Below are 24,458 nucleotides of genomic sequence, written 5' to 3' on the forward strand. Positions count from 1 at the left end.
TCTCTCTTCTCTCTCTTCCACCTCCGCCTGAGTGCAAGCGTGTGGGTGGCGTGTGAGTTCTGTTTGGGTGTCTAGTCTGTGAGTGGATTGGTTAGTGTTATGGCTGATTCGAGAAAGTGGTCTGTGGAGTCCAAGAAGTTTGAGTTACTGATAAAAAGTTCAAGGGTAAGGATTTTTGAAAGAAGCAATAGGATACAAAAATCCATTTTTTTGAAGAAGGATGAGTTGCTGTGGTTGGTGCGCATTGTCGAGGCATTGGTGGCAGTGGACACTTCTAAGGTTTTTTGGGACCAATCCAGAACAGGGTTCCCAAGGATTATTGCGCAGAAATGTTCCAACAGGAATGGACATTTTCTGACTGTAGAAGAATTCGAGGGAAGGCAAAGAAGAGGATCAATTATTATACCAGAAGGGCGAGTTGGTCAAGGTTGGGAACGTTTCATCTCGGAGGTGCGTTTGGCTAAGTCTTCATTGTGCGAGGTCAGGGAGGTCAGGGTAGATAAGAAGAAGTTTGAGGGGGCGGGAAGGAGAAGTTTTGCGGAAGTGTTGGGGTCATCGTTGCAACCGGCAGATGACTATTTTGTTGCTTATTCCGAGCCGATAGCCAGGGTGCCTAGATGGCTGAAGGAGGCCGCTGCAGAGAAGGATAAGCCATGCCATGCTTCCACGGAGCAGGGGTGGGTTCGAACAAGGCGAGCCCTCAGGTGAGGACTGGTGGTGGGTGCGTGGAGGGACCAATGAAAAACCAGTTCACTGGCACGAAGGGAATGAGCAACCTAAAGGCAGGGGAGTCACGTGGTGGGTTCAACAGAATTCCAGCAAGAAGGAACCAGTTTCCGGCGAGCAGGTTGAACTCCTCGGCAAAGATGACAGCTTCGGAAGTTGGAGCTGATCACGTGAAGAGATGGGAGGGGGTAGGTAGGATCGAAGAGCAGGCCTGGTTTCGTGTGAAATCTAAACTCATTAATGCGAAGGAGTCGTTGAGTAGGCTGAGGGGAGAAATTAACGTGGGACTAGATAGGTTTGATTGTGTAATTAAATATCTGGAGGAGAGGAGTGGTTATACAAGGCCTGGTGGGGCGTGCGTCTGTGGTCTGGCAGGAGGGGTCTCATTCAAACAAGGGGAGGCCCAGCCCAAGATGATTAATATGGAGGATAGTGTTATGGAGGGGGAGGATGGGTCTAAGGGGAAAGGCCAACGGCCCAAGAGAAAGAATAAGGGGAAGAAGAAGGTGGTCGTTGTTTATAGGCGTAGGAAGGTGGGCCTGGGGCTGGGTTTGACCAGCCCACGCTCGTCGGGTCCAGAAAAGGCAAGACCCAAGGGCTCGCCGGAGGTGTTAAACTCGATCAGCTCGCAGGTGGGTTGCCGAAGGACTCCGGCAGGTGATCCAGGTGTGTCGTCCTCGGCGGCAACAGGGGCACACACGGAGGAAATTCTTATTGACGGACCCGGTGAGTTTTCTTGTGGAGAGGAGGCGTCGATTCTGGCCGGAAATAGTTGCTGCATACCGGCAGTCGTGATTAAGGATAGGGGGGAGGATTTTTCGTGCCAGACTAGGCCGGAGATGCCGTCTGTGGTGGTCGCCGGCGAATCAAAGTTGGTTGGCAACATTTACAGTGCTTCGGCGGTGACTCTGTCAAGCCAGACAATGTCGGAGGTGCCACTTTTGGTTGCCGCCGGTGAGGATTTCGAGTGGGTTGAGCCTGGGGAGGCTTCTGGAGCTGGAGGAGCTCTAGGGATGGTGGTTTTGGGCAATGGGGACGCTGTTTCGCACTAGAGGACGCCGGTGATAGCAGGTACAGTGAGTGAGAGCAGTGAGTTGGTGCCATGGTCAGGCGGCGATGTGTTCCAAGTTGTCAGTCAGGTTAGTGAGGGATTGGGTCAAGTGCAGGAACAAGTGTATAATGGTGGGTTGAATGATTTTTGTCCCGCTTGGGATGGTGATCCTTCAATTATAGGATTCCGATGTTCAGGTTTGGTTGAGTCTCGAGAGGCTAGTCAGGTGGGGGTAGCAAAGAGTTGTGGGGGTGAAGTCATTGTTGATGCTAGGAGTAAGGAAGTGGGGAGGGCAGGGGGCGTGTGGAATAGAGGGGCCTTCGCCTTTGAACAATTATGGGCCTAATTCAGGGGAGGTGGCAGGCTATTCAGATTGGGTTATTCAGTGTGCCAATGAGATCTATCCGATCGTGGGGATTTCGTATGCCGGTCATAAGTTGCAGTTGTTAGCATTGTTAACCTCTCTAGAAGAGAAGCGCCGAAATAATGGGATGGTAACTACTTCAAGTAGCGGCACAAAGGGTAAAAAGGAGATGAGGAATTTGGAGTGCTCGGTGAATTATGATGCCAGAAGTGGGAGCTCGGTTCGGGGAAGCAGGAAGGGGAGGGGGAATGTAGTAGTTTTATGAAGATAAGCATACTCTCTTGGAATGTGAGAGGGTTGAATAAGAGGGATAAATGCTTGAGGGTGAGTAATTTGCTTAGGGATTGGAATGCAGATGTTGTTTGCCTTCAAGAAACCAAGATCCAGTGTATGTTTAGAAACATTGTCCGCAGTTTATGGAGGCGGAACCATATGGATTGGTGCTGTTTGGATTCTAGTGGGGCCTCGGGTGGTATTTTAATCATGTGGGATACTAGGGTGGTGGAGAAGATCGATGTCTGTATAGGGGATTTTACCCTGGCCGTGTCTTTTAGGAATGTGGTAGATCCCTCTGTGTGGGCGTTTGCAAGGGTGTATGGTCCGCATATTGATAGGGATAAAAGGCTCCTTTGGGATGAGTAGGCTGGGGTTCTTAGTTGGTGGAACTTGCCATGGTGTATTGGGGGAGATTTCAATGTTACTCGATTCCCTAGTGAAAGATCTGGTGGAGCTCGTTTGGATTCTGCTATGATGGGTTTCTTTGATTTTATCTCTGAACAAGGGCTTATGGACCTTCCCCTTGTCAGGGGTGCTTGTACTTGGTCGGTTTCTCAAGATCCTCCGCTATGGTCTAGGATTGATCGGTTTCTTGTTTCTCCGGATTTGGAAGCTTGGTTTCCAGGGGTGAGGCAGAAGAGGCTTCCACGTCTATGCTCGAATCACTTCCCAATCATTCTTGAATTGGGGGAGGTCTCCCAGGGGAAAAGGCCATTCAGGTTTGAGAATGTGTGGCTTAAAGAGGAAGGGTTTGTTGCCTTAGTGAAACAATGGTGGGATTCTTATGAGTTCCAAGGTACGCCGAGCTTTGTTCTCGCTCGCAAACTCAAGGCCTTGAAGCTAAATTTGAAGACTTGGAATGAGGAGGTGTTTGGTAACATTAAGAAGAATAAGCGGTCACTTATTGAAGATCTTCGGGCGTTTGATGAGTACGAAGAAAGTAGGGCTTTGAACGAGGAGGAGTTAACGAGGAAGGCCGAGGTTGTTCGAGAATTAGAGAAGTGTACACTTATGGAAGAGATTAGTTGGAGACAGAAATCTAGGGTGTTTTGGTTAAAGGAAGAGGACAAGTGCACTAAATTCTTTCATTCCATAGCCAACTCTAACAGAAGATATAACTCGATAGAGTCCCTTATGATTGGGGAAAATCTTTCTTCAAATCAAGATGAGATTAGTGAGCACATTGTTGATTTCTACCAAAAGCTCTTTGCTGGACAGCACAGTTGGAGGCCTTTGGTTGATGGTATCTATTTGGATTCTATTTCGGAGGGAGAGGCCAGCTGGTTGGAGAGAGATTTTGAAGAGGAAGAGGTTAGAAAGGTCGTGTTTAAGATGAACGGCAATAAGGCTTCGGGCCCCGATGGGTTTTCTATGGCGTTCTTCCAAGCTTGTTGGGATGTGGTGAGGGAGGACATTATGAGGGTCTTCAGTGCTTTCCATGCGGGCGGGTTGTTTGTAAAGAGCCTCAACGCCTCTTTCATTTCGCTTATTCCGAAGATTCCCGGTGCCATCAACCTCAAAGATTTTCGCCCGATTAGTCTTGTGGGAGGTATGTACAAAATTATATAAAAAGGTTTTAGCAAACAGATTGAAGGTTGTGTTGGACAAGATCATCTCCAAGTCGCAAAATGCTTTCATCAAAGGTAGGCAGATTCTAGATCCCATCTTGATTGCCAATGAATGCCTTGGTAGTAGGCTGAGATCTGGGGAGCCAGTGGTCATTCGCAAAATGGACTTGGAAAAAGCTTACGATCGTGTGAATTGGGGATTCTTGATGTACTTGCCGAGGAGGTGTGGTTTTGGCGGGTTTTGGTGTTCTTGGATTCAACATTGCATTTCCTCGGTGCGGTTCTCGATTCTGGTAAATGGGTCTCCTAAAGGTTTTTTTAGCAGCTCCAAGGGTTTGAGACAAAGGGATCCACTCTCTCCTTTGCTGTTTGTGTTTGTGATGGAGGTTTTGAGTAGGATGATTTCGGCGAGGCTTCAAAGTCGGCAACACTACAGTCTCTCATCTTTTATTTGCAGATAACACCTTGATTTTTTGCAATGCTGGGCCTGCCCAGTTACGTTACTTGCAGAGTTTGTTTTTGTTGTTTGAAGCTGCTTCCGGGTTGAAGGTTAATTTGGCTAAATCGATGCTTATTCCGGTGGGGAATGTGAAGCAAGTGGATTCGTTAGCCGGTATTTTAGGGTGTGAGGCAGCTACTTTGCCAGTGAAGTACCTTGGTCTCCCATTGGGAGGCTCTTATAAGTCCAAGCATATTTGGGATGGAGTGATCGAAAAGATTGAATATCGGTTGGCCAGCTGGAAAAGGTTGTATTTATCGAAAGGGGGTAGGGTCACCCTAATCAAGAGCACTCTTGCTAACTTGCCCACTTATTACTTGTCTCTTTTCCCTATTCCGGTGAGTGTTGCTAAGCGCATTGAGAAGCTTCAGCGCAATTTTCTTTGGAGAGGGATAGGCGAAGAGTTCAAATACCACTTGGTGAAGTGGTCGTAGGTTTGCGCACCGATCACGGAAGGAGGGTTGGGGATCAGGAACTTATTGGTCTTCAACCGCGCTCTTCTAGGGGCGTTATGGGTCGGAAAGAGATGCTTGGTGGAGAGTTGTGGTAGATGCGAAGTTTGGAAGCTTATGGGGAGGGTGGTGTTCTGTTGAGCCTGGAGGATCGTTTGGGGTAGGGTTATGGAAGAATATTAGGAAAGGGTGGGAAACTTTCAAAGGCTTTACGAGATTTGAAGTGGGGGATGGGTCTAGGATTAGCTTTTGGCATGATTGGTGGTGTGGAGATTCAGCGCTCAAGATAGTGTTCCCGATCCTTTATAGTATTGCTTGTGCGAAGGATGCCTCAGTTGCGGATAACGTGGAGATGCTAGGTGGGTCCAACCAGTGGAATGTGAGTTTTTCGAGGGAGGTGGATGCCTTTGCCTCTTTCTACCAGGTGTTACATTCTACTAGAGTGAGAAGAGGGTCGGAAGATAGATTATGGTGGAACTCTTCCAAAAGAGGTACGTTCAAGGTCAAGGCTCTCTTTCTCTCCTTGGCATGCTCGAAAGGGAGGAGGTTCCCCTGGAAGAGTGTATGGTGGACACAGGCTCCTCCAAGGGCAGCGTTCTTTGCGTGGTCGGCGGCTTGGGGGAAAATTCTGACCTTAGATAACCTCAGAAAGCGAAATGTGATTGTGGTAAACAGATGTTGGATGTGCAAGATGAGTGAGGAGACGGTGGACCATCTTCTTCTTCATTGTGAGGTGGCGTCTGCTTTGTGGAGTGCCTTTTTTGGCCGGTTTGGGTTATCATGGGTGATGCCTGGTCAGGTTTTTGAGTTGCTAGCCTGTTGGTGGTCTGCAGGAAGGGGAGGGAGTGCTGCAGTCTGGAAGATGGTGCCTACTTGCTTTTTTTGGTGTATATGGAGAGAGAAATAATAGGTGCTTCGAGGATGAGGAAAGGTCTTTCGAGGACATTTTATCCTATTGTTTCCATACTCTGTATCTTTGGACTGTAGCGTTTGTTTTCCCGGTTTCAATTAGTTATGACGATTTCCTTGTACGTTTTTCCCTTTCTAGTTAGGTGATCCTCTTTGTATACTTTCAGTGTACTTTGGGGCACCTACCCTTTTAATAAAGTCAGTTACTTACTTATCAAAAAAAAAAAAAGGATTCAAGCTGATAATCAAAATTGATTGGAATTAGGCTATTCTCGGTTTGTTCATTTACCTTTCCTTTTCCATCCCTAACACATCTAAACAACCTCAGTGTATATCTTCAAGAAGCTAATGGCTTAAAAATTATGTTGTTCTTCATGTGAACATAAAATGAATTGTTAAAACTGCACTAATTTCCCTACGAATAGGGAAGTTAAGAGTAAATACAATAACCACTCAAATTGGATTTGAACTAATTGTAACTTTAGAACTAAAACAGTAGTCAAGAACTTGCAACGATTATAAGGGAAAAAAAAAAATTCTGACAATAGCTATGTTATATATTTCTTATACTTTATCCAACAATCTCAACCATGCCAAAAAACAATCTTAGAGGACCCAAATGGCCTTATTACAAAGCTCAAGTGGTAGTGAAACTATCAAAAAACTTTAGGGGAATGGACTACACCAGTATATAAAGCCTCTTACAGTTTCAAAGGAACTCCTCTATAGATGGAGCGAAAATTAAACACTAGGATTTTTTTCATTTCAATACTGAACTAGAATCTCACCCTTTATCTTCAATAATATAATTCTCTCATGAGCTTTGAGGGTATCAAACAGGAAACACAAGATTTAAGCCTATGTTCCAGACGTTCCAAATGATAAAAAACACAGACCTCAGAACACATATCCAAAACTACCAAAAATTGATGTTATAACAAACACCTTTTCTTACCCATTTATGGTGAAGCCTTAAGACTAGGTTACTAATAGGGGTGGGCAAAACCCGCCCAACCCGCCTCTCGATCCCGGCCTCCGACCGGCCGCCTGCCGATTTAAGTTTTTTTTTGGCATACACGGATTGGGAAACATCAGACCCGTGCGGGTATAGGATTTTTTAAGAGGCGGGTACCCGACCCGACCCGCCCCTATATGTTTAAAACCCTAAATTCCTAATATGATATCCTCTATTCCTCTTCCCCCTTCCAGACTTCCTCTAATCCTCCATTCTTGATGGGTTTTAGTCCAAATGTAGTTTTTAAAAAAGTTACAAAAAACCAGTTTTTAAAAAAAAATTACAAAAAACCAGTTTTTTTAAAAAAAAATTACAAAAAAACCAGGACTTAAATTGAAATTGATAGCCATTAAAAATACCCGACCCGCCCCGAGCAACCCGCCCCGTTCTACCCGAAACCCGGCGGTTTTAGTGCATATAACCCGGGTAACGGGTAAGGGTTTATCAAACCCGATGGGCACGGGTCGGGTGGTAAAAAACTCCAAACCCGCCCCGAACCGACCCGTGCCCAGCCCTAGTTACTAACACAAGCTAGGGCCTGAATGATAGCAACCAAACGAAGCAGATTCTCTTTTACTGTCTAGGGGTACTTAATTGATTAATAAAAAGCTACGGCCTTCATTATCATCAAAGCACTGATGAAAAACTAGGGCCTATCCCACGGTTTTTCAACAGCATATCTGTTTTGTTTTTTTTTTTTTTTTTTTCACTTATCGAGAAAAGAAAGCATGTCTCCTTCAGTGCATCCAAATGCTTCAGAAAAATGGTCAAAGAGTATCACTTTCTAATGCATTAAAGAGGGAACCCAAAAACCAAAATTCCACAACAAAAGCCATGAAGACACGATTAACAACTGCATTATGAAAACAGCATACGTAAATTATATCGCAATAATAAGCAAAATTCATAGAATCCATAGCAGAAGCATACGAACGTTAGAAACTATTGCGAGCCTAGACAAATAAAACCCTCATAGACGACTCAAAAATAAGCAAATCCCAGTAAATATATCTCAATAATAAGCATAACCAATGAACACTGTAACAGTAAAACTACTCAAGAACAGAGAATAGAATGGAAATAAGGAAAGAACTTCTTCTTCATTGAATAAAGGGCCAATTCGAGATGGCTAGTCTCCTACAAAGCATTTCAAGGATGCTTAAACCTCCAAGGTTCACAATGAACATTCTACAAATTCTTTGATACCTTTACAATTATCTCAAGAGTCTTATATAAACTCAACTCTAACTACTTGGGCCAACTACTAGGCCTAACTAACAACTAACCTAGTAACATAAATGGGCTATAATATCTATCTACTTTAACCCATTACAAACACATAGCAAAACGTCGCTGAGAAAATCAGAAACTGTTACAAGCCTAGACCAATAAAACCCGAGTAGAGATTTCCGGCTGCCAACAAGCGTCAGCCATTTTTCCTTTTTTTTTTTTTCAATTATTTATTTTTATTTTTTAATTGAAGAAGAAAGATAGGGGAATCTAAATTTGAGGTATTAGCACTAAATTTGAAGCATTAGTACTAAATTTAGGATGATCGAATCCATTTTAAGTGATATCATCCCTAATCTTCTACTCCTAGGTTTTAGTTTTGAATTCAAAAACAAGTATTGAAGCATTAGAACCTAAATATTAACTCCTAGAAATTTAGCTAAAAAAAAAAGAAAAGAGTGAAATTTTTTTTATTAATATTTTTTAATTTTTGGCAGACGCTAAGTTGGCAGCCGCATAGAACGAAACAATCGAATCCCAGAAACATAAAATATTAAAAAGGACTAAGCCAGAGCCAGAAACGGAAAAATTAAAAAACGAACCTAGCTTGGTGAACTCGCCAGAAGCGAGGGCATCGGCGTAGAGCTTGTCACAGTAGCTTTCGCCGAAGAAAGCCCTGTCGAGCTCCTTCAACTGCATCAAGTTCTCGTCCCTTACTCCGTCCAGCGATATTGGGACCTCAAGCCCAGCCCCCATGTTTTTACCAAATGTCGCCGGAGAAAGAGAGACTGGGCTGGGCTCCGGCGTAGTCTTTGCTGCCGCCGGAGAAAGAGAGGGGACGGGAAAAATTTGGGGTGAAATCACTGAGTGGCTTGAGAAATTTTTTTCTCTTGCGTGTGTGTGTGAGAGAGGGGTTTAATTTTTTCATTTTTTTATTTTTATGAATTTTTGTATAATCATGTCGGCCACATCTTTAATTTTGTTTCTCTTAAACAGACTTGGCTTTATAATCTTAATCATGTGATATTGCTAATCCATGCTCTAAAACTATAATTTTTTTTTAGAATTGTACAAAATATATATATATATATATATTTGTTTTTTTTTTTTTTTTTTTTAAAGGAAAGTTGATCTAATTTCATTAATAGTGATAAAAACATAAAAGCTCTTATAATCACACTTACAGTTCTACAAAATCATCGTCGAAGTTAAAAAATTACACTATAAAAGTCAAAAACATACAAATCTTACAATAAAAACCAATCTATAACGTCAAACATTTACTATTCCAACCCGATCTTCAGTTTACTAAAAACAAAAAATAAGGTTCCATTTAAGGTTTTTCCCAAAATACATTATTACATTGGGTCGGCCCTGCTAGTACTGCTGAGGTAGCAGAGGATGTTGAGGCATCAGGAGAGAATTTGGCTTCTGGGTTTTCCACAGAATCTCCTAATTTCCCCACAAACGTCTTGTTTTGGGGTAACCAGACTCACTGACTCAGGTAAGTTCTTTGGGTGCTTGTTTGGAAGAAGGCCCTTCTTCTCAATGCTGGGTTTCTTTGAATTTCTGGGTTTCTTTGATCTGAATTGCTTTCATGCATCTTTCCAAAGATGGGTCTCTCTTCAATCCGAAGACATGGATGATTCGGAGTCGCTGGCCAACCATGGAGGATTCCAAATTTGGGAGAAAATTATAAAATGCTGTTGATTAAGAAAGAAAGAATAAAAAAAAATAAAGAAAGAATAGAGAAATAATATTTAAATAATAGAGAGAATATTTAAATGAGATAATAAAAATGATAAGTTAAAATGCTAAGTTGGATGTGAGTACTTTAAAAAAAGTGGGTGGGTAACTAAAATAGATTAAAGGTAATTTTTTTTTGGCTAAATTTAGCCAAAAAGTTGCTGAACCGGATTTGAATGCTCTAAATGCATAGGGTTGGTGGTTCCAGGGATGGCTTACAGCTTACTGAATAGCTCATGCAGCCATCCTGTTGAGGACCTCTGTTAATTTACTTGTGCCCTGCTGTTACAGCATAACATAGCTTGCCTAAACCTCAGAATTTGTACATACGGAATAATTTAAAGCTTTGTATATAAAAATTGTGTAATCCATTATATAGCTCAGACTGCTTAGTTATGTCTCAAGTCTCTCTCTCTCTCTCTTCCTTTTTGAATCTTGTTCTTGATGGTAGCCTTTGGTGAAGGTTTTAGAGGCCTGAGGATTCAATTCTTTGCTTTGCTTTGCTTTGCTGCAATCACACAGATTTTAGGCCAATTGGAGGAGTCGTCTAATAAGAAATTGTAAATGCTAGACGTCGTTTAGCTGAAAACCGTGCTACAAATCGTGGTGCAAAGCACCTTTTCATTGCTATGCATCGTTCTTGTTCAGGATTGCTCATTGTATCTTTAGATTTGTTTATGATAGCCACATGTTTCCAATGTGGGACATGAGAACTAATGTGCCGCTGTACAATATCCCATCTGGGTGAGTCTTCAGCAATTTTTTGGTCTCATCATAATATGGCTTGAACTCCCTAATAATATCTTCGGGTGATTTTTAGTATATGCTATATCCCATTGGGGTGAACCTTAAGCTTTTTCCCTGTGTATCACGGATCATAGCAAATCTAGAGTCCTAGGCATTGTTATGAAGCAAAAGCAAAAACATTGTGTGTTAATATGCATGACGGATCAAAACCTGCAAAGCAATTCCTAGTGTTCCAACGAGTTCACATCCTGTGTAATGAGACTGCCCATTATATGTGCAATAGGCAACCTCATGTGAGAAGACATCCGAGCCCCCACCCCATTCAGACAAATGTCGAGATAGAACGAACCTCACCTAACCGAAAGACGTCTTACCTAATAGATAGGGCCATTTACATAGTAGTGTAGTAAACAATCAACTCAAATGGCATATCAACATGTATCAACATATTCAATTAGGATATAAATTTCCTACAAACTGGGTTGGGAAAAAAATTTTACAACCCAGTTTGTCGGAAATTTATGTCCATTCAACAATGCATGTCTTATCATAATTAGGGAAACACCTCTCTAATCCCAACACAATACAAAATTTCAACTGTTTGCAAACTAATCAGATCAATAAAATAGTTCACTAAACCAGAAAGCAGCCAAAGTATCAAATAGCCAATGTGACCAATGCATTTCAGCATGTTAAGGACCTCCTAAGTTTAGAAACTAAAACTCCAGTATAACCAATGCAAGGTAAAGTTCAATTAATAACGCCACAACCACCAAGGACTCTCCCATCGTGGACTAGCTTTGAAATACTATTGCTTGTTTTGAGTGATATACTTTGTAAGAACATAGCAGTCTGGTGGGGTAATGTTTGTGTAGTAGTTCTCTATGGTGGCCGTGATTTCAAACCCGAATTTCTTGTAAAAGTTTATGGCATCCTCATTGTTTGTCTGTACATGCAAGTAAACCTCAGACATGTTTTGCTTGGAGCAGAGATCAAGAACATGGTTCAACAGCCTCGTACCTGCCAAATCCCAGGATTAGATCAGTACACCTGCAAATAACAGAGCTTTCATCCAAAGCATGTGGAGAAAAGCTTTTTTCGAGAATAAACAAAACTAAGGATTAAGAATTCCAGCCAAAAAATATGTTGGAGGCTTGTTCTTTGTATTTCTTTCTTAATTTCACACGACTCCAGATAATTTAACAGCAACTCTAGTGTCTAAAAAGTTGCAAAACCTAAAATTATTATGACATTTTCACGTCAAATTAAAGTGGGCTTTGGTGATGGTCGCAGATAATTTAGTTTTGGACTCCATATTCTGCATCGAACAACAAAGACAATAAAATAAAATAAAACAAACCATTCCACGAACAGATAAAGACTCCAAATACAAACAAATTCCATGTGGTTTAGTCGCTAGCATCAACCTCTAAACACCACTGGTCTCCTAGGTTATTGAAGAAAAGGAAAAAAATCAATGGAGTCATTCCTCGAGGTTCAATATTTGGCAGAACTTCTAGGTGGAATTTGAATTAGAAAATCCATCTTAAAGATAAGAGGTTTAGCCAACTCCATTTTAAAGATAACAATTATTTCTAGCAAAAGTAGCATAAGCATTTCAAAAGAAGAGATATGTCCATGTTGACACAACACTCTGTTATAAATATGTCCCCTGCCACCAGAATTTACCCACAATTTAGTTTCAATCTTTTGAAACTGTACATATTGTTCATACAGTGAAGAAATGTATTGACCACATAAAAAACATCCCAAGAAATGGTTGTTTCCTTTTGAAATTGGAACAGCATATTCTTGTTAGAAAGATATTGTAAGCATTAATACCCAACACAAGAGCGAAATGAGGGAGGGGGGGCTTTGGATATGGTAGAACTAGAAAACATGGCAAAATCATAGATGATGCAAGGACTCCTGTAGGCAAAATCTCTGTTTGCATAGGACTCCTGTAGGCAACCAAAATATATTGGGGACCAAAACTGGAATAACTGGCTAACATTATGGTAAAACAGCTCAGTAAACCTAGTAAAAGTAAACTTTTTTTTTATTTGGCACTAGGTATCCGAAGCTTCGCTCCGATTAATCCCAGGGGCGCACAGGCCCTCGGCAAGGAATTTCCCGTAAGTGCACCTCGGTTAATTCAAGGGGTGAACCCCAAGTCCGATGGCCCCAAGAAGCAGCTTGCACTCAATGGGTTTCAAACCTAAGACCTTGAGGAGCATACTCAAAGCCCCAAGCTGTCCAACCCCTTGGGGTTACCTAGTAAAATTATACATTGCGTATAAAAAATATAATAAAGGACATAAAAGAGAAACAATAAACAAAACCAATTAATTCTTATCAATGTTCAGCAAAAAGTATAAGAATTTCAACCAAGTGTGTGGATTTCTCCTTCATATTCTCTTTTTAATTTCCACACACAGTCTTCATTTCACACGACTTCAGTTTATCAAACAGTGAGTCTACTGTTTAACAAGTTGGAAAACCTAAAGGGCTACTTTAACCAACATAGTTTACCAGTTTGGACCAAGTCATGTCAACAAGCATACTAACCCAAAAAAAAAAAAAAAAAAATCAACAAGCATGATACTATAGCTTCTCAAACAAACTTCATACACAACTACAATCAAAAGAAAGATAAGTTGCACGCTTACCAATGCCCAAACCCCGATATGGTGCTAAGACACCCAATGTCATGATATAAACACGGATAGCCCCACCTTCCTTCTTCTCAAGCCGGCATGCAATTGAACCAACACAGATATCACCATAGTACGCTGAGAAAAAAAAAACAAAAACAAAAGTACCGACACTTTAGGATGACCAATATATTTATTGATTTGGGCTATGAAATTACACTTCAAGACAAATAGTGGATGTGAGACAATATAAAATCATGAATTTTGAACAAGTAGCTATACATTAAATTTCTGTAATTGTGCTCTGCATGCACTGTTTTTCCGTTCTTTTTTTTTTTTTTCCCTGGATGCATTGTATTTTAATATACCATGTACATCCATCTATATGGTCTTCCTTGCTGGATTCTATTGTTAAGAATCCCAATCAGTTGGGACTAAGGCTTATTTTAGGTGCGTGGATTTGTCTCTTCCTTGGGCATATGTGCAGTTTTGGAGGTTAAATGGATAATTATCTTCAACAGACATCAATTTTTTATATAAGATCTTCGAGAGACATCATGGCAACGGGAAACACATGCTCAAACCATAAGTGCCTGTAAACTAGTTAATAAGGAAGTAAATAATAAAATAATAACCGATATCAAAGATGGAAAAATAAGGACCACATGTTGTGTAGGGAACCTTCAATCCTTCATAGCAACAAAATTAGGTTTCAGAAATTACTTGATACCAGAAGTTATGAATGCAGGAGCTAGGAAAAAAAGTTTCAGGGGAATTAGAGACCAGTATACTGTAAAGTGATGCCATTTCTAATTATCTTGACATCCAACAATTTTTTCAAGGATATTCAAATACCATTTTCAATTTGCAGCATGGAAGAAATTCCATTAAAAATTCAGGAATTATGAGATGGTCATATAAGATGAGAATACATGGCAGTCTTAAAAAATACTGAAGCTCTGTTACAAAATAAATTTCAGCATACTGTATCGAAAGGGAAATTTGTGAAATGTAACGCAATCGTTGCAAAACAAAGGTGTGCTGAAGCTTGGACAGTACTAAGACAGAAGGTTTTGACATCCAAGAACTCATCTGTTAACATTTACAAAGTATTCATATCATTCAAGAAACTCACTAGTAATTCAGGAACTATGAGATTGTTTGATAAAAGTTTAGAAATAAATTGCTATCTTAAGAATCACTGAAGATCTCTGTTGCAGAATAAATAATTGGCGTACTGTGATCCCAAAAAATAAAGGACATAACAATGTAACACAATCTTTTGCAGAAGTAAAATGTATTGAATCTTGGATGGTAATTAAAAAAAAAAATAGCGTGAACACACCAAAAATGAGGAATGTTAAGGACAGGTACCAACCAACTAGTATGAGCTGGTGAAATGACAAGCTGAAGACCAAAAAGGGTATACATAATTAAGTGACACGAAAAACATGGTGGCCTTTAACATTACTGAGAAAATGGTACTGAACAGATATGGATGTTGAAAAAGGATTCAAGCTGATAATCACTTGGTTGGAATTAGGCTATACTCGGTTTGTTCATTCAGAATTAGGCTATACTCGGTTTGTTCATTCACCTTTTCTTTTCCACCCCTAACACATCTCAACCTCAGTGTATATCTTCAAGAAGTTAATGGCTTAAAAATTATGTTGTTCTTCATGTGAACATAAACTGAGTTGTTAAAAATGCACTAATTCCCCTACAAATAGGGAAGTTAAGAGTAAATACAATAACCACTCAAATTGGATTTTAACTAATTGTAACTTTAGAACTAAAACAGTGGTCAAGAACTTGTAACAATTAAAAGGGAAAAAAAAATTCTGACAATAGCTATGTTATATATTTCTTACACTTAATTCAACAATCTCAACCATGCCAAAAAACAATCTTAGAGGACCCAAATGGCCTTATTACAAGAGCTCAAGTGGTAGTGACACTATCAAAAAAATTTAGGGGAATGGACTACGCCAGTATGTAAAGCCTCTTACAGTTTCAAAGGAACTCCTCTACAGATGGAGCGGAAATTAAACACTAGGATTTTTTTTCATTTCAATACTGAACTAGAATCTCACCCTTTATCTTCAATAATATAATTCTCTCATGGGCTTTGAGGGTATCAAACAGGAAACACAAGATTTAAGCCTATGTTCCAGACGTTCCAAATGATTAAAAACACTGACCACAGAACACATATCTAAAACTACCAAAAATTGATGTTATAACAAACACCTTTTCTTACCCAGTTATGGTGAAGCCTTAAGACTTAAGTTACTAACACGAGCTATATTGGGCCTGAAGGATAGCATACCAAACGAAGCAGATTCTCTTTTACTGTCTAGGGGTACTTAATTGATTAATAAAAAGCTAGGGCCTTCCTTATCATCAAATCACTAATGAAAAACTTGGGCCTATCCCACGGTTTTTCAACAGCATATCTGTTTTTTTTTTCTTTCACTTGTCGGGAAAAGAAAGCATGTCTCCTACAGTGCATCCACGGGCTTCAGAAAAACGGTCAAAGAGTATCACTTTCTAATACATTAAAGAGGGAACCCAAAAACCAAAAGTCCACAACAAAAGCCATGAAGACACGATTAACAACAGCATTATGAAAACAGTAGACGTAAATTATATCGCAATAATAAGCAAAATTCATAGAATCCATAGCAGAAGCCTACGACCGTTAGAAACGATTGCGAGCCTAGACAAATAAAACCCTCATAGACGACTAAAAAATAAGCAAATCCCAGTAAATATATCTCAATAATAAGCATAACCAATGAACCCATAGCAAAACGTCACTGAGAAAATCAGAAACTGTTACAAACCTAGACCAATAAAACCCATCAAAGACTGACAAAAAATAGGCAAAACCCATAACAGATACCAGCGAATGGGAAACAAAATCATCGTCCTAAACACAAAACAATCGAATCCCAGAAAAAGTAAAATATTATAAAGGACTAAGCCAAAGCCAGAAACGGAGAAATTAAAAAAACGAACCCAGCTTGGTGAAATCGCCAGAAGCGAGGGCATCGGCGTAGTACTTGTCATTGTAGCGAACGGGGAAGAGAACCGTGTTGAGCTTCTTCAACTGCATCAAGTTCTTGTCCCTTACTCCGTCCAGCGATATTGGGACCTCACGCCCAGCCCCCATGTTTTTACCTATGGAAATCTGCACTAGCTTTTCTTCTTTTTTTGTCTTTTTTTTTTTTCCTCCTTTTATCACAGATAGAGAGAGGTAGAGGGATGGGAAGTGGTTTCGTGAGCACTGGGGTTTTATCACAGTAAGTTTCCTTGCAGATTCGCTTAGGTTCTGTTTGGTTTGCGAACTTTGCGTGAAAACTCAGAGTCTTCGAGAAGTTGGGTCCCCATGTTGTCACTTTGGGCTTTCCATTTTTTTATGTTTTTTTTTTGGGTATACATGTTGAGAATCATCATTTAAATTGTTGAATATATTTCTCATATGATTTTAATTGGGTAAATATTTATGGATCCGGTTCACGTGTTATTATTTTAATAATAACATGTATACTATAATTTAATTAATGGTTAAGATTGAATTTTAAAGTTGACTTACTTTTAGAAGCATTTAATAGAAGAAAGAAAAATGAAAAAATATTTTGAAAAATTCAATCTTGACCGTTAATTAAACTATAACATACATATTGTTATTAAAATAACAGCATGTAAGCCAAATCCAATATTTAGTGGTATACAATATGATTCTCTTTCCTCGTTAAGTATTGAAAATATATAAATAATAATAATAATAACATTTTAAATAAAATAGTCAAAGTAAATAACTAAAATATTGAGTCGAATGTAGAGTTTTTTAAAAAGTTTGTAGTAACGATTGGAACTTAGTATACCTACAATGGAGCTCGTCCATAATAATATATTTTCAAAAGTTATATCTATTGGATTTGTAACTTCTATAACTAAGAGTTGTATTCTTGGTTAGTTATAAATAACTCTTAGGATGTGAGTAACAAATGTATTCAATCAATTATTTCAAAATTTGACATTCTAAATCTCTCTCAATTCTCTCTTGTAATTCTCTCTCAAATAGCATTTAGGTTGTGGACATATAGTATTTTTGTTTATGTTTTCGTTTTTGTAAGAGGCATTACTATACACTGTAAAACACATACAAATGACCATTGTTTGTGAGTTCTCAAAGATATAGACATACCACACAAAATAATAATAATAATTTAGGGTTTGCTTTTTGGGGGTGGTTCGGCCACCCCCACCCCTGGCTGGCCATGGGTGGCTCCAGCCACCCATTTGCTTCTTTTTTTTTTTTTTTCTTTTTTTCTAGGTATTTTACTTATTTTAATATTTTTGGTTTTTTCTATTTTTTTTCTAACTTGTAATATGACACATTGCCACACGTCATTTTTTATTGGGATGTCGTAGACTTCTATCAATTTTATGGACGGATTCTAGGCTGAAGTATCATTTCCATTTTTAGCCATAAGTTAGGTATTATCTACAATACAAATTGAAATTTAAGTAGAAAAAAAAAAATAAAGTTGTCAAGCCACATTAGGAAATGAGTGTTTAACCCTTTTTTTTAAGTGAATAATAAGGTAAAAGCATTTGCATAGGAAAAGTATAGCTAAAAAATCACTTTTTCTATAATGTTAACAATTAGACTTAGTATACCAAGAGCGGAACTGGTCCTATTAATATATTTTCAATACTTGTATCTCTTAGATTTGTAACTTTCATAACCAAGAGTTGTATCTTTTAGTTGGTTATAGATAACTCATGGAATGAGAGTTAAAAATTTATTCAATCAATCATTTCATAATTCAAAATTCTGAATCGATCTCAATTCACTCGTCTTTCTCTCTCAATAGCATTTAAGTTATAGGCATAATTCTTGAAATAAAACACTATCCTTAAGTTCTTTCAAATCTAGACATAAGAGGCATAACTATACATTGTAAAACACTAACAAAATATCATTGTTTGTGACTATGAGTTCTCAAAGAGAGACATACACACCATAGAACTCTATATTTTTTATGTTTATGTTTTTTCCAACACTAGTATCAAAGCTAGGTTTAATGTTGGGAAAAAAAAAACACATAAAAAGATAGACTTTTATGCTATGTATCTTTCTTTGAAAACTCACAAACAATGATCTTTTGTAAGTGTTTTACAATGTATAGTGATACCTCTCATGTCAAAATTTAAAAAGCTTAACTATGATGTTTTATTATAAGAATAAAACACATATGCCCACGACCTAAATGTTGTTTGAGAGAGAAAGACGAGAGAATTGAGAGATATTCAAAATTTCTAATTATAAAATGTTTGATTGAATGAATTTTTTACCCGCATCCTAAGAGTTATGAGTTATTTATAACCAATTAAGAGACACAACTCATGGTTATAGAAGTTACAAATCCAAGATATATAACTTTTGGAAATATATTAATATGGACTAGTTCCGCAGTAAGTACACTAAGGTCCAATTGTAACTGCCAACTTTTTCAAAAATTTTACATTCGGCTCAGCATTTTGGTTATTCATTTTCATTATTTTTATTTAAAACATTATTATTATTTGTATATATTTTCACTATTCTCAATGAGGAAAGTGGGTCATATTGTACACCACTAAATCTTTACCCAATTTTAAGTAGAGAGACCATTCTATCACGATATGGTGTAAAACCTCATTTTACAATATTCAATAGAAATTTTACACATTAGGTAAAAAATATTAAATGCAATAGAGGTGAAAAATACCATGTCTTAATTCAAATCAATATCATAGACTTTTCATTTATTCTAACCCAACGTCCACCAATGAACCCCAATGTCCACCACTGAACCCTCTACCCACCTCAGAGCCTCTGACACTAGAGTCTACAAAACCAACCAAGACGGTGGTTCTGGTGATTTTGTCTGTGTAAATAATAATGAAGCGGGAATAATAGCGAAAGCAAGAAAGATAATGAACACAAAGAACTTACTGGTGGTTCGGTGTTAGACACCTACGTCCACCACTAAGAATACTCTTAAAGGCTATATTGTGCTTATTAACTTCTTTTTTTGTCTACAATACAAAGGTCTCTATTTATAGGGTAATGTCTAAATACAATTATAGTAATCAAATCTCCTTGATTTGCTTACAATCTGAATATTTGATTATAATCAGCACATAAATAGAGAATATTTGATATCAACATAATTATGGAATATACGGAAAATATATTATATTTCCCGTATATTCTAACACCCCCCCCCCCCCTCTTCTCTCTCAAACTCAAGGTGTAATATTTTAGTACCTTGAGTTTGAAATCTAAAACAATGATGATGGCGGTGGTGGAGGCCGGGAACGAGCCGTAGATGGTGGAGACTGCCGAAGGAGAAAGAGGCTGGCGGGCGGCCAACGACGGCGGCAGGTGGCTAGTGAATGCATATTTGAAAGGACCGACAATGGCCCAAGGCTGACAATGAGCCAAACTTTAAAAGGGGCCAACGACGGTCCAAAATCCAAAAGGAGCCGACAGCAGGCCAGGGCTGACAATTAGCCAAACATCAAAAGGGGCCAACGACGGGCCAAAACATAAAAAGGGCCGAGTTGGGCCAAAAATAAAAAGAAAGTGAGCCTACTTGGGCGGTTATCAGATCGACGAGAGAGGACCCGAAAACGTCAATGACGTTGAAGGCCATAAGAAAGTGGCTCTAATACTATGCTGAAATAGCTTTGACCGTCACGACGCTTGGTCTCTTGGACCTTTTTTTTATTTTATTTTATTTTATTTTTTTGGATCTGGTGTGGGCAGCTCCATCATAGGCATGTGAGCTTTGCTGAAAGGGCATGATCTACTATGGCTAAATGCAAGTGAAATCTTCGGCTGCGATCTGGTGCGGCATAAGCTGGTGGAACCGTAGAGCTAGGATTTGGTGTGGTGCGCTAGTGCGTGCATTCACGCACAAACATAATAGGCAGCAAGTGGTGGCACGTCCATAGTCTAATCTGTGCTTTGTCAAAATTTAAAAAGCTTAACTATGATGTTTTATTACAAGAATAAAATACATATGCCCACGACCTAAATGTTATTTGAGAGAGAAAGACGATAGAATTGAGAGATATTCAAAATTTCTAATTATAAAATGTTTGATTGAATGAATTTTTTACCCGCATCCTAAGAGTTATGAGTTATTTATAACCAATTAAGAGATATAACTCATGGTTATAGAAGTTACAAATCCAAGATATATAACTTTTGGAAATATATTAATATGGACTAGTTCCACAGTAAGTACACTAAGGTCCAATTGTTACTGCCAACTTTTTCAAAAATTTTACATTCGGTTCAGCATTTTGGTTATTCATTTTCATTATTTTGATTTAAAACATTATTATTATTTGTATATATTTTCACTATTCTCAATGAGGAAAGTGAGTCATATTGTACACCACTAAATCTTTACCCAATTTTAAGTGGAGAGACCATTCTATCACAATATGGTGTAAAACCTCATTTTACAATATACAATAGAAATTTGACACATTAGGTAAAAATATTAAATGCAATAGAGGTGGAAAACACCATGTCTTAATTCAAATCAATATCATAGACTTTCTATTTATTCTAACCCAACGTCCACCAATGAACCCCAATGTCCACCACTGAACCCTCTACCCACCTCAGAGCCTCCGACACTAAAGTCTACAAAACCAACCAAGACGGTGGTTCTGGTGATTTTGTCTGTGTAAATAATAATGAAGCGGGAATAATAGCGAAAGCAAGAAAGATAATGAACACAAAGAACTTACGGGTGGTTTGGTGTTAGACACCTACGTCCACCACTAAGAATACTCCTAAAGGCTATATTGTGCTTATTAACTTCTTTTTTTGTCTACAATACAAAGGTCTCTATTTATAGGGTAATGTCTAAATACAATTATAGTAATCAAATCTCCTTGATTTGCTTACAATCTGAATATTTGATTATAATCAGCACATAAATAGAGAATATTTGATATCAACATAATTATGGAATATACGGAAAATATATTATATTTCCCGTATATTCTAACACCCCCCCCCCCCCTCTTCTCTCTCAAACTCAAGGTGTAATATTTTAGAACCTTGAGTTTGAAATCTGAAACAATGATGATGGCGGTGGTGGAGGCCGGGAACGAGCCGTAGATGGTGGAGACTGTCGAAGGAGATAGAGGCTGGCGAGCGGCCAACGACTGCGGCAGGTGGCTAGTGAATGCATATTCGAAAGGGCCGACAATGAGCCAAGGCTGACAATGAGCCAAACTTTAAAAAGGACCAACGCCGGGCCAAAATCCAAAAGGAGCCGACAATGGGTCAGGGCTGACAATGAGCCAAACATCAAAAGGGGCCAACGACGGGCCAAAACATAAAAAGGGCCGAGTTAGGCCAAAAATAGAAAGAAAATAAGCCTACTTGGGCGGTTATCAGATCGGCGAGAGAGCACCCAAAAACGTTAATAACGTTGAAGGCCATAAGAAAGTGGCTCTAATACCATGCTGAAATAGCTCTGACCGGCGCGTGCCTTGGTCTCTTGGACCCTCTTTTTTTTTTTTTTTTTTTTTTGAATCTGGTGTGGGCAGCTCCATCATAGGCATGTGAGCTTTGCTGAAAGGGCATGATCTACTATGGCTAAATGCAAGTGAAATCTCAGGCTGCGATCTGGTGCGGCATAAGCTGGTGGAACCGCAGAGCTAGGATTTGGTGTGGTGCGCTAGTGCGTGCATTCACGCACAGACATAATAGGCAACAAGTGGTGGCACGTCCATAGTCTGATTCGTGCTTGCTGAAAACGTAACGGGAGATCAGCAGCCTCCGATCAAGAAATTAAACACAAAGAATTTTACGGGTGATTCGGTGTTAGACACCTATGTCCATCATTAGGAATATGTAACGCCCCGATATTTGAACTAGCAAATATCGAATTCGTGACGCTGCAACTTTAGAAAATACAATCTTACAGTGGAGTATGTATATTTTTTTCTTTTTCTATGACCTAGGAATAACTTACACAACACAGTTGAACTGACTGAAATACCTCGAGGTGATATATTATTAAATAAAATAGAAACATGGTTTTCATTACAACATATGTACACACTAGGTGTACCAAATATATGCCACAGACGGCACCTAAATTAACATAGTAATATCTATTAAGTTTACACACATCACCATACATAATAAAAGCGATTAACATAAATGAGACTTGCTCCATAGAGTAAGCATAAATCCTGCAGCAGATGGTCTATCAACCATCAAAACCAGTAAAAGGACCATCGTCCTCACTTTCTATCCCTGCATCAAGATCTATGTAAAGATGACGTTATCATATTTACATAGGCAAACAAGTGAGTAATCTATTTTCCTAGATATAAAGACTAAAAAGACTAGTTTGAACAAATAAGATTAAAGACTAAAATATATAATAATGAATGAGTTGTGAATGCAGCGTAATGACAGATTAGTTTGTGTTTTATGATAATCTTTCTTCAGACCTCTTCTCATGAGCTCTCAGCCCGCTTACGTCCGTTATGTCCCTCACACTTTAGAGGTTTACCTGTTTGGTGCTGGCAACTACACCGCCCCAGCTTAGTTATATATTAGGCCTGTTGGACGGTTATATACCCCCATCCACTGAGATACCGACAGTTCCTCGCGGCAATCCACCCAGCTTGTTCTTAAGGTGGCTATCTTATCAGCCCATTTTATTAGACACATTATGCAGCAGTTGTATTGCAAAATTATATCAATAAGACAAAATAAGAATTCCTATAACAATAAAACAAAGCTAGTACTCAGTAAGTATATCCATACTTACACTCCTTAGTGTAGTATTCTGCTCCACTTCTGCATATAATACATACATACAAACAATACTTAGTTCATTCTCCAATAATATCATTGTTTAAAGACTCTCATCTTTTTATATTTATTTATTATCCGTCACTTCATCTTTACTTACTCATTTTATTATATTAATCTAAGATAGTTACTTATAACTAGCTTTATGCCTGAATTCATTTTTGGTGACGAGGCTAATGGCCAGTATCACTAAATACAAACTAGTATTATAAATAATATATATAAAACATGACTCATATTTTGGAGATGAGACCAATGGTCCGTACCTACCAAAGTATGAATCAATATTTAAATGACAATAAAAGAAATGACTGAATGTAAATACTGAATTCATATTCTGGGGATGACCGCCAAAAATATGAATTAAAATTTAAATGACATAAAAGAAATAACTGAATGTAAATAATGCATATTTCGGGGATGAGATCAAATGGTCCTTACCGCCAGAAATATGAACAGAAATTTAAATGACATAAAAGAAATAACTGAATGTAAATAATGCATATTTCGGGGATGAGATCAAATGGTCCTTACCGCCAGAAATATGAACAGAAATTTAAATGACATAAAAGAAATGACTGAATGTAAATACTGTAAAGTAAATAATATATAGATAATATTATAAGTCCTTAATTGATTTTGTCCACTAACTCTTTATTATTAATTCACTTGTATCCATTACTTTATTTTACATTATACGCTTATTGGGTCTTTAAACAATTAAATGAGAACAAGTGATAAAAGCAATAAATCATGATATTTATACAAGAAACACTTACCCAAAAATCCTTAGAAGTAAAACTCCACCAAATCTTCTCTAGGTAGCTAGTTTAGAAAAACATTTGAATACTACAAGAAAGATTTTAGGCTATATGGTTTTTGACTAGAACTAAGAAATAAAATGAAAGGAGGAGCAAACAATTTTACTTGTTCTAAGATTGTAAAAACTTAAGTGAAAGTGAAAGTGACTATAGCTTAGGCTCTATTTATAAGAGAATGAATGGTTAGGATTTATTTTTAAACCTTTGATCTAAGGGTTGAGATGGATTTAACCAAAAGAATGAACCTAGTCCATATTTCATGCTCTATACCAAATAGTATTTTCGTCCAAAATGAGGGCAGTGTATCCCGATCCATTTTTCAATGTCCAAACGTACTCTGATTGATATGAAATTTTGAGAGTAGATAGAGGACTCCGAGACAAACATTTTATATTTTTGGTTCGACTTCATCCGAGTTCGTTTGAGTCTATTTTTGGCCTATACAAAGTTTCCAATTCAACTTAGGCTTTAACTATTTGCATTC

General features: G+C 38.4%; 2 protein-coding genes and 1 long non-coding RNA gene across 3 annotated transcripts in view; all 3 read right to left on the reverse strand.

The window, feature by feature from the left end:
• The window catches only part of LOC132189119 (uncharacterized), a 51,852-nt gene extending 42,786 nt beyond the window's left edge, over window positions 1-9,066 (reverse strand). Inside the window, exon 1 of the mRNA XM_059603652.1 lies at window positions 8,693-9,066. Within this exon, the coding sequence (XP_059459635.1) occupies window positions 8,693-8,846 (154 nt within the window). The 5' untranslated portion in view covers window positions 8,847-9,066. The remainder of the gene's footprint in view (window positions 1-8,692) is intronic.
• A 2,132-nt stretch (window positions 9,067-11,198) lies between these two features.
• On the reverse strand, window positions 11,199-16,420 carry LOC132189118 (uncharacterized; the record flags this gene model as incomplete). The annotated part of the gene is given in 3 exon segments (XM_059603651.1): window positions 11,199-11,603; window positions 13,253-13,375; window positions 16,259-16,420. Coding segments are annotated over 3 exon segments (489 nt in total). The 3' UTR covers window positions 11,199-11,391.
• Window positions 16,421-22,314: 5,894 nt separating this feature from the next.
• Window positions 22,315-23,987, reverse strand: LOC132190703 (uncharacterized). The gene is made up of 2 exons (XR_009441170.1): window positions 23,933-23,987; window positions 22,315-22,598 (listed from the first exon to the last, which is right to left on the reverse strand). It is a non-coding gene; the product is annotated as an uncharacterized LOC132190703 (long non-coding RNA).
• Between the last annotated feature and the right edge of the window lie 471 nt (window positions 23,988-24,458).

This window comes from Corylus avellana, chromosome ca8, assembly GCF_901000735.1.
Source record: "Corylus avellana chromosome ca8, CavTom2PMs-1.0".
In the NCBI taxonomy this organism is placed as follows: domain Eukaryota; kingdom Viridiplantae; phylum Streptophyta; class Magnoliopsida; order Fagales; family Betulaceae; genus Corylus; species Corylus avellana.